The sequence below is a fragment of the Ostrinia furnacalis genome, unplaced genomic scaffold (assembly GCF_004193835.3).
Source record: "Ostrinia furnacalis isolate ACB-3 unplaced genomic scaffold, ASM419383v2 OfSCF2054, whole genome shotgun sequence".
In the NCBI taxonomy this organism is placed as follows: domain Eukaryota; kingdom Metazoa; phylum Arthropoda; class Insecta; order Lepidoptera; family Crambidae; genus Ostrinia; species Ostrinia furnacalis.
Window position 1 is genome coordinate 1,427,926 of NW_021132293.1, and position 15,749 is coordinate 1,443,674.

A 15,749-nucleotide genomic window follows, 5' to 3' on the forward strand; every position below is an offset into this window, starting at 1 on the left:
ATGACATCTTATTACGAATTTGTGCTATCAGATTTTCAAAGCGGCGGCGCGGCGGACGGGTTCAAAAACGATTTGATTTCGACGAGGGAGGTGGAGTTTGTAAAGTAAGTAATATCCCATCAAAAAAAATACTTGTCAAAAAAACCAAGTCTCGCAACTCAGTTGTTCTACGGTAAAAAGTTGTGAGATCCATGTAACACCAAGTCCAGGCCAGGAAATCTTTCACGTTTTACATAAATATATTGACTTGGCCATCGCACTAAATAATTTAATTTACACGTGTTTTCATGCGATGGCCAAGTCAATATTTTATGTAAAACGTTAAAGATTTCCTGGCCTGGACTTGGTATTACATGGATCTCACAACTTTTTACCGTAGAACAACTGAGTTGCGAGACTTGGTTTTTTTGACAAGTATTGTTTTTGATGGGATCTCATTTCTTTTTGTATTTTGTAGACAGCAGTTATGTATCTAGAAAACTGGACCGAAAATGAAAAATTTTACTCGACTTGGCGGTTGCACTACCGTGCCCCCAAATATTTTAGTTTTTCCTTGATTCATACACCAAACACTACTTATATTCCAAATTTGAAGCTTCTAGGTCTGCTAGAAGTGCCTTAGAGTTTTGATGATCGGTGAGTCAGTCAGTGAGTCAGTCAGTGAGTCAGTGAGTGACAAAATTAAGTAACTTTGACCCGTTATAATTCTTAAACTACTGGTTCAAATTGAATGAAATTTTAAATATACCGTGTCTTTACAATTCCTGCATAGCTAATGAAAATTCAGCCTTCTAGTTTTATTTAACGGTTGCTGGAATGTAATGTGCGTAATCGAATATTTTGGTGCCCGTCGTTTCTGTTTGAGCAATGACATCTTATTACGAATTTGTGCTATCAGATTTTCAAAGCGGCGGCGCGGCGGACGGGTTCAAAAACGATTTGATTTCGACGAGGGAGGTGGAGTTTGTAAAGTAAGTAATATATTAACAATATACGGCTGGTCCATCTTAAAACCTAGTAAGTATGGGACACTTTTGCAGAGTTTTGTTTTTTGTCATAAATCACCTTAGAATTAAGGTCTCCACAGGATGTAAAGAGAGGAATCGCTCTATCACACATAACACCGGAAAAACGCGTTGTTAAAACCTAGTAGGTAGGTATACTTAATTCCAGTTGAAATCAAAATCTACCAAGTGACAATGGCAATTTTAAAACCTAGTAACTAGTAAGTGCATGGACTTACTAGGTTTTAAAATGGTCAATCGAGCGCTGATTCGAGAGTCAGTCGATTGGTAGTTCGAATCTCGTAGTGCGCCAACTAATTATTGTGGTGTAGGTACTCAGTAGGTCCCCGCTCCTAACACAGACATTAAATAAGTTACTACTTAGGTATAGCTTATCTGGAGGATTAATCTTTACAAAAAATAGGATATATACCTAATGATTAGTCAGTCAGTATGTATAGAACGAGGGGGGTACTCGCTCACGTTAGTTCCTGATAAGTTGGATACCTAAACCTGCATAAATATGTTATAGGATTAGGCACCTAAAGTTTTTGCAAATCTCAATTGATTGATTCATTGTTATTATCGCATTTACGGATTATTTGCACTTGATTATCATACTAAGTACCTTACTTTAGGTATTTCATATCATTTGTTTGATGACGTATCAAGCGGATTAGAGTTATTGTAACTCTATAAAAAATAATATTTAATTTACTGAATTATTTTTTGTAATTAATTAATCTTCCGTATTTTAAAGTCATAGAAACTCTTTTCCACTTCATTTTTAAACTGATTTGATTGTAAGTAGGTATTTGTAGTAGGTATTTTATGTGTAAGAAAGAAAGAAAGAAAAAATATTAATTTGGTACTAAAAATAGAATGATACAAATTGACATAAAGCAAAAATAATAAAATGTAGGTAAATTGATTTAACATGTAGTGATTAACTTAAAATTATTGAACTTTGACCCAAAATGTGTGAAAGGACTATAATGGAATAGTAGCGTGACATGATGGTGACACGGCCAGTTGCACACGATAGTCCATACAAAACAAATTTAACAATTGGTTCAGGAGTTGCTATAGAAACAGCATTCAAACTTAAAGGCAGTAAATTAGATTGGATTCATTGAACCTCACGCCACTAAGCGACATGGTGCTATTCTAATTATGGAAGTAGGTTACGAATGTGGCTACGAGAAATTAGGTTTATTAACATCTTGACCGCAATTATCAAGGGCACCGGTGTCAGACTCTTACAAGGACGACCCTCTAATTATTTTCAAGGAAAGCTTTATCTGCTATCTTTCTTTATGGTTAGGGCAAGGACTTAACACTTTCTTTTTTACTCCAATTTATTAAACGCGATAACACGATTCAGCAATTTGGCATACCTACCTACTCAACAATAGGTCAACATAAGTTAATAAGACTAAATTATTATCTCCAACTAGGATTTAAATCGAATGTATGAAGAACCTATCTAGATGAATTAAAGAGATACTAGATCACGAAGATTAGGTAGTACTTACTATAAAACGCTGTTAACCTTTAATATCTCTCTACATAATATAGAGGGTGGAATTTTGTAAAGCCACGCCACCTGAAAAGGGAAAGTAGATAACTCATAATACTGTAGAAGAAAATTTTACTCAATATGTATTTAAAGATTTCCGAAAATTTCTGAAAATTCACCACCATACTGATTTCTTGTAAATAATTAAAATAATTTAAAATGAGTACTTTCCCTGCAGGTGGCATTACAACTAGTCCAAAACGGTTTGACCGACTCTATGAAATTTTGTGGGTATAAGTAATCAGTAGGTCTGAGATTAGGACGTAAACTACTTTCATACCCCTACTAGGTGCAAAACAACGTTTACTGAGTGCTAGCAGTTTTGCTGATGAGTCAGGACCCCACTCTCCGGTCCATATCCCACCGACCATCATGAGACAAAGGGAAACTCTACTATCGGATAAGAAAGCCTGCGCTTTTTGCATTTTATGCACCTGAGTATTGTCATCAATCATGTTTGGCATAAATTGCTGTGACTTTCTAGCCGTTTTGAAGGCTGAGTGTGGTTTTCTTGGCACCGGTGAATGGAGACACGCGTTCCTGTGCTGTTTCTGTCTCCCACGGTGAGATTATCTGATACAATCGGCACCCCACACCGGGTCTAGCCACGCTTCCGCCGCGCTCGCCCGCCATGCCACAAAGTCGCTAGGCCGCGACCCGGCTGCCAGTGTCCATTCGGCCTTGTTCGACTTACGAAAAAGTTTTAACGTTCGCGGTTTCGCGGTAACGCGGGAAAATAAAACTCGGGTTATTACATTGGATTGCAAAAAAAAAACAAATAGTTTTGTTAAAATTGGTAAGTGATTTTTTAAATATTTTTATAGTTTAAAAGTTTTTTTTTAATTGTTTGTACTTATCAAATAAATATTATGAACAAAAATATAAAAAAAAATTCATGGAAATGGCGTTGTGTTCTCAAATGTTTTTGTTGAATGACAACAACGGTTTTCTTTTCGAAATTGTTGAAAAAATTTTGAAACAAAGACGAGGTAAAAAAAAATATGTTTTTTACTCTTTTGCATTTCATAATTATCAAATGACAAAGAGCTAAACTAATATTCAGCTTATGGAATATGCTAAAAAAATAGGATATTTATTGACGAATAATATTTTTATTTATGAACTCTATTTTTATTCAAATGTGAGAAGTATCTTATAAACTTAGGGTCATTTCTTTAATTTTAATAGGTAGGTAAAGAAGTTATCTACCTACCTCGAGATAAAAGTTGTTTTGATCAATAATTTCGATTTTTAGATAACATTAATATGGAATGTCATAATCAGGATTTATAGTAGTTATCTTATTACGTTTGAGAATTAGTTACCTAATTTATCTGTGTTAATTAGATAATTTTAGATTATTTTGCAAAAGGTTTATTCAAATTCTTTAATTTACTTAGTTAGATAATGATACCTACACATTATACCACGGAGCAAAAATAACTTATAGTTGAATAATTTATTTTAATCCAATTTTTTATTGAACAACACAGTATTAGGTAAATGACTTAGAATCTCTCTATAACGCAGGTATTATTTTATTTATTTAGGAAATTATACTTAAACTTTAACTTAAATAAATTAATATTTATTTGTTTATTATAACCATAAATTCATATAAGTGTACCTAATTGTAGTTCTATAGACCTAGCTAGGTTATTTCGAAAAAAGTGAAATATAAGTATAAATATATCTACTTAGGTAAGTTTTCCACAAATATTCAATGGAAAGCTTGCTGTGCCATCATTAGCAGGTTCAATGTCCACCTACCTTCATTTGCCTACCATAAGTTAGTTCGTTATTCGTCTAATGTAACTCAAGGTCTGTCGTTAGTACCCCAAAGTGATTCCGCTAATATTGATGACTTTAAAACTTGACATAAGCTTGCATAATAATTACTATGTCTTTACACCACAGCGTACTTACCTAGTCATTATTTTCTAACCAAAAGTATCACACATAGTAGAGTTATCACCTAATCTAAATGTAGATAAAATTAGCTTACAATCCTATTCATTTTATTTTTTTCATTTCCAACTCACACAGCTTGACCAAAAAGGTCAACCATGAAGGCTAAAAATTGCTCTGAGAAAGAAACTGTTATTGGTCTGTTGGAAAAATTTAAGAAAATCCAGCATGAAATCCAGCATGACAGACAGACACAAATCTAAATAATCCAAATTTTATCTGCCTAAGTATCATTATATCAAACAAACGTAAGCAATGCGATGAAAAGATAGGACAAAGTTTCCATACAATAATATAGTCCATTTGTTATTAAATTAGGTGATTATAATGATTACTTACATACCAACATCATTGTGTATTACAAAATAAATACAATAGTCTAAATGGTTAGCTGTTTGTACGGACTATCATACAACCATTAAGTACTCAGTATTCATGAATTATTTTGAATAAATATTTTCGTTATCTTTCAGAACCACCCGATTAGGATCTGCTAACTTGAAATTGATCAGAATCAAGTGTATCCTGTAATTATACCACAAGTAATAGAATTACGTGGTGTAAGTACCTATAATTCTTTTGTTAGGTCTACCACGATGCTTGCTTATTTCATCAAGTGTCAGAGTGTAACACTAACAGCCAGGCTAAACAATTGCCGCACGCGCACGCAGAGACCGTTGCGTCCCGACTTGCGCAAGCGCCTTGCGTTGACATTCGCAATCACTCACGAGTATCATCCGAGGCGTTCACTCGCAGAAGTTAGAAGCAAAGACGATGAATCTGATATGCTGTCGTCCGTTACGTGTAATTTATTACACCGATCTTGTCGCGACAAGGAAAAATTTCCGTGCTTTTAAGCGATTTTGTGAAAAATATTATTGGCAGATAGTTGCTAATTGCTGATAAGATAGGCCCCCTTAATTGATATTTATTGTCCGTGGTGCATAATATTTTCTTAAAAGTTTTAAACCTTTGTTTATCACCTGTCATCCGCTTTGTAATGGAGGGAAGTTGAACCTTAATTCCTCCTATGTTCTTCTGATTAATTTCGTTGCGGGTCCAATGACAGAACTTTCCCCCGGGACAAACTTGACCTTCATTGGTTGGGTTTTTATGGCGGTCAAGCTGTAGATCCTGGCTACACAGGAGTTGCAGTGGTGGGAACGAGAGGTGGGAATAGTCCCGTCCGTTACGGAGATCATAAATTGATGCCAAAGTTACAGTTACAATATTGTAATACTGTGCTTAATTTGTGTCGGTCGTCTGTAGGCATTGTGCAAAATAAACTTAACTAAACTTTATACTGAAGGAAAAGTCAGAGTCAGAAAATTTGCCCAATAGAGCTATAAACAAAAACTACTTACATATCAGTACCACCACTCAGTACCTCCAAATCAGAACTTACATAATTACAGGATCCGCATGCATGACGATAAATTATAATTATCTTATCGAGAGATACATTTAATTCCCAGCAATGTCGATTTGGTGAGAATTATTATGTAAACAACAAACACTATCAATTTTATTGCTACCTAAATAAACATATCGTAAACTCTAAACCTAGCCTTACTTATCAAGATATTAAAAAATATTTGCTTTTATGGCTACCTCCCGTAGTTTGTCCTTGCATATGAATGAGCCTACGTAGGTACTATGTACTAGGTAGTTATTTGTACGCCTTAGGTCAAAGTTCGACCTTTATTATAATAAAAAAGAAAAAAAACCTTTTTCATGCCTTACTTAATAATTCGATACATCATAATACGTGACAACCTGTCCACCAAAACCAAAACTATGTGGGCTATGCCCATGCTCTAAAAGATAGTGACATAATCTTACATGGGTAGTTCTACTCACAGTGGAATTATTTAGGACCATAAAATGAATCTCCAGTTTTTGTTAGTAATCAGTATAAACAGTGGCTAAAGACCGAGAATATACTACAACATATCCAATTTTTAACGGGCCAGACAAAATTATGATAAATATTGATTTTATAGCGATTTTTCTATTTTCGATGGACAGGGAAGTGAGAACATATACAGGATAGTGAAAATTTAACTGAAAGATGCATTTGAGTTTATAGTCTTTATTCTAAAAATAATAAAAAATACTTTTATGTGCATCATAAAGGTCCACTACCAATTGAACATGGAACTCATTTAGGTTGCTTCTTTTTCCGTCACCTGATCTCTTTGACTTTTCCCTACTATTCGTATCTCCTTCTATTATCTTCCTCTTCTTTCCTCGACGGGAAACAATTCGTTAGTATCTATTTTCGGTATCTTCAGCAATCCATCAGGATCATCAATGTTCATTCAGTCCCAGTACACTCGTAAGGTCAACCAAGTCTGATGAATCAAAATACTGGTGTTGCAGGCCCGGGGGTGAGGATCGGGGGTGTGTGTGTGGAACGAGTGGATGAGGCGCGTAACCTTGGCGTACTTATGGATGGGAGCCTGAAATTTGAAAATCACATACGAGAAACCGTAAGAAGCTGCTACTATAGGTTGAAGGTTCTTTATAGGATAAGACAGTTCCTGAGTGTAGAGCTTCGCATATANGTAGCTGCGTCTAACTGACTGACGATTTGGGCGAAATAAACGTTTCACTAGGCGAACTTAACTGCATACTTAAATACATAAGAACGACAACGTGGCTTACCCTTTGTTTTGTTACAGATTTTAACGTGTTTATAGGTGGCAGGGAAGTGATACTTAATTCGTGTCACCTTTGTTCAGCAATCAAAAAATTATGTAAATAGGGAATTCAAACATAATCCATGTAGGTTAAATGAAAGATACACTAATGGTTACTTTCAATACAATGTTATTTTTGACTAATTACATTTTCATATATTTTTTATTGTGATTTACATCATGAATTCTGGAATGTCACCCCACAGGGAAATGATAATTTTTCCCATTTGAAGCCACTTTTGTCTGGGATGTTTTTATTAAAACGTGTTGAAATTCAGTGACCAAGTACTATGTGAGTTAAACTTTATTAATACCCTAAAACGAAAACTATTGATTGGTAATTTAAGGAGCTGCAAGTTGAGCCCCGTAAAATTCCCTGATTTGTAGAACTACCCACATAACAACCAGTTTTTACTTCGTTCGGAAGATATGATATTGGCGTTTTTATATCGATCTAAATAATTGGTTGTGGATTCAGATGGTTTTAAACGCTTGTTTGTATAATTGATTGATAGAACATTGACTTTATTATATTTAATGTAGGATGATAATGTAGAGTTCACCATCTCAATAAGGAACTTACGCCCGTATTCACAAGCAATGCTTGCTTAAGTGAAGCAGCAAATCAAACGCACAGCGTTGAATAGAGCTCTGTGATTGGTTTGTGTGTCACCCTGTGCGTCCACGCGCACTGTGAGACCCCATAGTAATGTTTGTGAATACGGGCGTTAGTTTATCACAATGTTAAATATTATTAATAAATAAGGACTCTACTTTTATGTTTCTTATTTTTATTTTTTCTTATTAGTTTGAGACGAGGTTTATGGCAACAAAAGCTATAAACATTAAGGTTATTGTTCCCTTCTAATTGTTACTTTAGTAGTGTACTAATGTACAAAATATCGCATTATGCATGCAGAGTTCATAATCATACCGCGATCATATTCGTGATACCTCTATTGTGACCCAAATCTTGCGTATTACCAAAGTTGCACGCAACGTCTTGCGACCTTAGACCCTACTAACATTGAGAAAAACAACCAAGTGTAGGGTTTTCTGGGCGTTTGGTTTAGTGTTGAACAAGTAGCATTCATACCTCTTGTATGCCATATTTTAATGCCGTTCTTTAATATCTCTTCGTTTCTAAACGATTTAAACCGATCGTACCTACTATATGAAAATCGATGGTGCAGTTTAGTTATAATTTCTACGAAAACAATTAGTTTTTTTCTAAATTTCACTTTAGCAGGACTTAGGCAAATTATGTAGAGACCCGTCTGACCAGCGTGGTGTGTGGGGTTGTAGACCAAATCTTCAATTTGTCTTTGGTAAAAGATGGTCGTGCTCCTGCAAAAGAAGGACCTATTAATGCCTAATGATGATGATGATGTTAAAAAAATTTAGTACCTATCCTATATTAATAAAAGTCGTAATAACATTGCATGTGTGAGGTTCAAGTAGCGAGTAAACACTAATTTACTCGCGTGGTAGTAGTAATTTTTATGGTTGTGACTCTACATAAATGGTTTGACCGTTAACCACTGTCTTTGACATAAGAGCCTCGATTGCATACAAAGCGCGTTGTTTAACCAAATGTGACTAATCTATCATTTTCTCAGATCATAGAAGGGAATAGATGTGAAACGGGGGCGTGGTGCGTGTCTCCGCGATATGCCCAGAAACGAACATCGGCCGCGTAGCTAGGTTAGTCGCGATTCAGTCGTACTAAGGAAATGTTCTCCGATATTTTGGATAATGCCTCGTTACGTGCAATAAAACAAGTAAAACGAAGAACTACAGGAACAATGGAGTCATTTACTACATGTAAGTATTGCAAATCCATTGGTATTTTGCTTATAAATAAAAAAAACTAAACATTTTTACGAACGAATTCAGTGCCGTAACAGTTACTGCGATATCGAAATCAGTGGTGATAAAAATTCTAACACACTTGTACATTGACGATTTAGTTAGCAACCACTTTATGTCATGCTCAACTACTGCGCAATGTATTTAATTTCTTCCGATATCCACTGTCGTGTGAAAATACACAGTACGGCCGCATGTGCCGGTCGTAACATAGTGCCGTGCTCGTGTTCTAATGCGGTTTCCTATTATCGATAAATAGAAGTAAATTATATTTTTCTATTTTGTAATTCTAAATAAAAAAATGATATGTTACTTGCGATTATAAGATTTTACAAAAAAAAATAATAACAGTAGAAGTAATTAGTAACTGTCAACTATGTAATTACTATAAGAGCTAGTTGAAAGCCTAATATAGGCATTATTTTTGAATAACATATGCGGTACGCAGATCGCCATAATTAAAAAGTAAATGCGTGATAGTAGTTAATAATAACGTATAATAATAAAAAGGTTTTCATACATAAGCATTTTGTGAAATCAGTTTCGAGTAGAGATGAAACGGATATCCGGTAACTATCCGGTAGGCCGGATATCCGGCCTAAATTTACTATCCGGCCGGATACCGGATAGTAACTCACTATCCGGCCGGATACCGGATATTAAAAAACTACGACAATTTCCTATTAATAAAATGAAATACATTAATCTTTGAGGTAAACATCAATAAAATGGCTTATAATAATGACGGCTTTTATTTAAAGTCCAAAATGTTAGAAAAAGCCATGTAAAAAAAAAAGCCAAAAGTATGGAATCACTTACATGAAGTTGTTTCCACGCGATCTTGTGTACTAACAAATTTACTAGTAATAAAAAAAGTCACATCATTTTAAAGATTAAACTTTTAACTTTAAATTGATACCAAATTCATTTTAATCAGACTAGTATTTAAAAAGATATCCCGGCTGATGTGAAGAAGTAACGAAAAAGACATGTATCAACTGTTTGATACGTCGCGATTGCGGACTATTTACCCCCTATAAAAGCACGTGTTTTCGGATTTTTGCTTTCACACGTTGATCCATACACATCTCCGCTTCTTTTGACACTTTACCTGGGATTCTATACACCTTCAGAAGCAGCACAAATCGTTGCACTATTGCAAGAAGGGCTCAGCCAGCGGGCTGTCGCACGTCAGCTCCACATAAGCCAGTCCTGGGTTTCGAAAGTTCTAAGACGCTTTCGGGAGACTGGTGGCTTAATCCCGAGACCAAGTTCTGAACAGCGCCGGTGCACATTGCAGTGGGATGACCGTTTTTTCATGTCAACCTCTCTATGAAATCGTCATTTGACTGGTATCGGCGTCCAGCAAGAGCTCAGAAATGTTTGTAGGATAGCTGTTAGCAAGTGGACAGTTTGTCTAAGATAATAATATAAGCAATAGAATTTGACTCCAAAAAGGCCTGCCACAGGCTCGAAACCGATGGCAACCGAAATCGCCCGAATTGATCTGCTCCCTAGACAAGTGGCAAAATATGACATTCTATTCGGACTGATTCGATTTTCGAAAACTGTGACTAGTCTAGTCTACTAATAGACCCACTGGTCGCGTTCGAAGCACCTGTGCGGCGCTAAACTTGTCACAACATACAACGAGACAATGGGCCAACTATCCGGCCGCCGGATATCCGGTTATCCGGCCTAGCAGCTGGCCGGATATCCGGTATCCGGTATCCGGCCAAACCACTATCCGTTTCATCTCTAGTTTCGAGCCTTGCCCCTAGCGATTTAAAGTATCGATATCTTGTCGACTCCATTTTGTCTTTGTTCTCTCACTAGTTTTCAAAGTGTGCGTCACGTCACGCGGCCATTGATTGGCCATAAGGCATGCCTTCTGGCCAATCACAGCACTTTTAAGCCTGTTGCACATGTTGTCGTAGACTCTCAGTCGCTTTGTTTTTACACAGTTGAATGTGTGTGTGGGAGCTGTGGTGGGGGAAATGTGGGGACACTGGTTCTCGTTGTAGTTACGCGCGACTTCATATCTATTCTCTTTCTATGATCTGAGATCATTTTGTAGTTACTCAACTACTCATTAGAAATAAACTGCAAGGGCAGGCTTTTCATCCTATAAGACCCAATACCTCTTGTAGGTTTTTTCGTAAGTCTTAAGTCGTATCCTTATGTTTCAAACTCTTATGATGATGGGAAATTAAAATCGATTTTTTGTTATTCAAATACATGATGATTATCTTTACATGCGTGCGTGAGCGTTATTGCCTAAATATTTTTTGTTAACATTTGTTGTTATATTAATTATTCGTAATTTGAACACAAAATTGTAATTTTTGGAAAATATAATCTTAACGTAATTTATATTTACGATATCTTGTCTGAGCTGCTCTATTCCGTGGTAATTTGAATATTAATGATTTTTGTTGTACCTGACTAATTTATAATGATTGGGCAGCGTTTTTTTACTATGAACTTTGAAAACGTTGACTAATATTATTTTACGTCAGTTTCCATGTTACGGCACTTTGATATATAAAAATTGGAGGCAAACGAGTTTCTTTTATCAAAGATTATACCTACTACTACAGGTATTTAGACATACTGTATAATAAATAATTTTGAACCGGTCACATTTCAATCGTATTTTTTGCAAGGAAAATAATGATCCCGCGCACGCACGTTGATGACGTCATTCAACAAGATTTTTAACCTTTTAAAACGTTATAGGGAGCCCAGTGAAATGTACAACAGTATATTAACCATTCTAAAGTTTTTATATTCTTAAAAACAATTTCGTTAATGTCTGGTAGAGCTGTTATATGTATAGAGTTAATTTGAAACCTTTGAACCTTCGATAATCAGGTTTTAAATAAAAACACACGCTGTAGTAGGTACAGTATACATTTTTCAAGCTTCGCTTAAAAAAAGACCAAACGCGTAACGTTAGCTTAAGTCAGTCAATATCTTAAATCCTCTGACTGACCAATAGTGATCATAAACCCGCTGCAATAAAATTTGCTTTCACTCACTGATGCACCGTGTGCAAGATAGGTACCTTTAACTTTCACATTGCAAAACGATTTGTCGAGACGGTCGACAATAAAATCTCAGCAAACAGAAAATGATCACTCTCTGCGTAAATCTTTATCTCCAGGAAGTTTAGTTAGCGAAAATCGGCATGTTAAATCCTTTGCAAATCATCAGAACAGCATTTACCACCAATCAATTGACGTACTTTTTAAAACTGTCAAAACTAGACACTCCCATAGATTTTGTATGGCAATACATACTATACAGTGATGTCTCTATTTTGTCAACTCAATTAAACTACTTTGCAACGAAAAATCTTAATTTACAGGTAATTTAAAATTAATTAAGTTTTTAAGACCAGAATGAAGTGCCTTTAAAAAAAATGCTTTAGAATTATTGGGGAGTGTGGTGGCCAATACGCAATACGCAAGTAACGCAAATACGCAAATTCAAAAAGTATCTTGTGTGCAACATCTCTCTGATATTTGAATTTCTAATTAACATTAAATTATAGACAGCCTTGAAGTCGGTAGGTTTTTTTCATTTCATTAATCTACTCTTTTAACGTATGTTTGCAAAACGACGTGTTTCCTATTAGAGGTGAATTACTGCTGGGGATATAGGTAAGCAAATGGTTTACGTAGTAAACTGCAGGGTATTCCTAGAAATGTAAATATGGGTACTACGAGTAGGTATATATTGCATCATATCTTAATGGTCTTTTAAATATTTATCAATTAATTAGTCACTTACTTCGCATTGTTTTGTTTAAGGACGTAGAGTACGAAATATATTGCAATTTCAAATATTAAGAGCAAATAGCTCCGCTAAGTAGTACCTACCTACATGTTGGTTTTGTATTTTAGATTGCAAACAAGCGTGTCAAACAACATAGGATGTCTATCAAAACATATTATTGGTTCGTAATATAAAACCTCTGTATAACAGAAGTACTGCGAGCGAGTCATTATGAGTTCTGAGTGGTGAGGAAACTGCAAGTAGGGCATACTTAACCCTGAGTGAATTCCAGATTCCAGCCATGGAACTGATTATTGAATTATGTCTCTATCTAACAAACTATTGACAGTGAGATAAGAATTATATACCACGCATTTTCCAGGTAAGCCCGTAAAAATTTGCACTATGTATCGCTTGAAAAAGCAAGAGCTAATTACTTAGCTACTTTGTAATACTAATATTAGGTTATCAAAACTACTTTAGGATATAATGTTACTACACGGTCAATTAAGTTACCCTGAAACGGCCAGTTGCCTCTATGATGACAAGGTATGCTATTTATTTTTATCCAATGTAATTAATCCCTAAAACAATATTTAATAGGCACATTTTGCTTCGTATTGATGCATAACATTAATGATGTTTTAAGTCAACATTATGTCTGATTAACAAGTGTGAACAGCTAATTACGGTAACAAAGTTTACTTAACTTTACCTTTAACCATAGTGAATAAATTTCAGCATGTGCTACTTTGTAAACCATTCGTATATTTATTTTGCTTGGTAGTGAAGGAATATTTGCGTTTTACTTCTCGAGTGCAGGTATTGAAACGAGTAAGATAGGAATAAGGTACACAATGTGAGTACTTTGTTACCTCGATAATGGTCAAGTATTTGTTAATGAATAATAACGTAAATGCGCCTATTACTGTTTAAGGGTATTTCTTCGGAGGCAAAATTTTCGATGTCTTTGGGTATAGTTCTGTAACCAACTAACAAAATGGCATGCATTATTTTTTTTCATATAGCTTAGCTATAGCCCTATCTGGCGCAAATAACATTTTTGACATAATTGCTGTCTTTATACAAAATAAAAATATTTGAAGTGTGATTCTCTGATTCATATGGTGTGTCCGTTAGCCATTTTCCGGAACAAAATGGTTGATGTAGCATTTTCCTTTTGATATATCAATATAAATTAAAATTATTTCGAAAGCTAATGAGTTGTCCTTCTACAAAAAAAATGTGTCATAATTTTAATTAAGTTAGTTTGTTCGCAAAAAAATAAATAAGCAGTGTCCGNCAATTGCCTTCTCAGTACCTACTCAAGAAGGATTAAGTATTTAAGTAAGGTAAAATACAACATTTTATAATGATGAACAACATTCAATTTTTTGGATACCTACTGTTATTTCCTAACTACTTTTTCCTTATTAATCGTGAAATAGAACATGGGAACTCCAAAAATATATTAAACATTTACCTATTAGTAACTAGTTAACCAATTTGCGTGACATTATTTTTATTTAATATTTGTTATTTAAATATTAACCAGAAAAATATTGCCTATGTTGTTCTGGTTACATACATTACTCAAAGTAGGATGTGACATAAAATGCCGACACACATAGTTTGCGAAATCCTGTGTGTACTTAACAACCATGTCAACCATACTATTGTTCTTAGTATTAACTTTACTGGGAAATCAGTTTCTTTTTCGCAGTCTCGAAAAATGAGCTTTTAGCTAAAAAGTTGAGCCTATGAATGACAGTTTATTGTCTATGTTAGTTAAGTATGGAAGTTTTGGCCTTAATTTAGTATGTTAGGAAAACCTACTTTTTACATAAAGGCCGCTGAAGTAAATAAAATACTTCTATAACTGAAATTCAATATTTTTCTACTTGTTACCTCGAGTTGGGCAAAAGACAATCTTATCAAACTTTTAAAGCTCTTAAAAATAGAAAGCGAAAGTGTCCGTATGCCCACAGAATGCCGGCGATATCTGGCACAGAACCTATGATGAACAGAGTGAATAAGTACTCAAGTGGAGCCCAATAAGTCTTGGCAAAATCGTCTCCCTTCTCGATTAGAAGCCAATCTTCAAGGATATAATAGCGCTACATGGCTGGATCTGTTTCTCTTTGCAAGACTTCTAACTTCAGCGTTCTGCAGCTGATTAAAATGATGAAACTGTTCCAGTTGTTTAACAGAGCAAAGCTTGGTTATTATCTAACCATATCAACAACCTTATGATTATACGTTTGACCAACTCAGTGCGTTACGTTTACGTGGTATGAGAAAAATATCGTAGTTCTACGAATTGGTAGATATAATTCAACTGGAATGTCGCCATTTGTTGCAGCGAAAAGCCCGATGAGCTTTAAATACTCTCAACTTTTTCGTTTCATACTTTGGTAGACTATCTGTAATGGCAATTGTAGGCGATGTAGGTCGATGGGTGAACGATGATGATAGGTGAAAATGAAAGTCCAGGTAGGTACGTTGAAAATGAAGGCGCGTCCGGGTGTGCGNCCCACCGCTTTTTTTCCTTTTACCTCAATTTGGTAAAGTTCTATAGACTAGCCATCTCATCTAACCCACTGATCTTCTTATTGTACTGGAGCTGGACCACCCTGTGGTGCCTAACTCAACTTTTTTTTCTCAAGAGACCCCATATAATGACCTTTTCTAATGGTTCTAAAGCATCAAAATTTGTTTCAATGGTACCCACATTATTATCTTTCAATCAATGTTAATAAAATTACGTTTGCCTTGTCGAATCTGTCTCTAGGCTTTTTGTGAAAATCTTTATAAGTAATCAAAGGATACCGTTTGGTTCTGTTTTCA

General features: G+C 35.1%; 1 protein-coding gene across 1 annotated transcript in view; it reads left to right on the plus strand.

Annotated features, from left to right (window-relative positions):
* LOC114354542 (uncharacterized) overlaps window positions 1-15,749 on the plus strand; it is a 17,198-nt gene continuing 1,449 nt past the window's right edge. Inside the window, exons 1-3 of the mRNA XM_028306965.1 lie at window positions 1-104; window positions 899-1,017; window positions 3,152-3,379. Coding sequence (XP_028162766.1) covers window positions 1-104; window positions 899-1,017; window positions 3,152-3,379 — 451 coding nt within the window. The remainder of the gene's footprint in view (window positions 105-898; window positions 1,018-3,151; window positions 3,380-15,749) is intronic.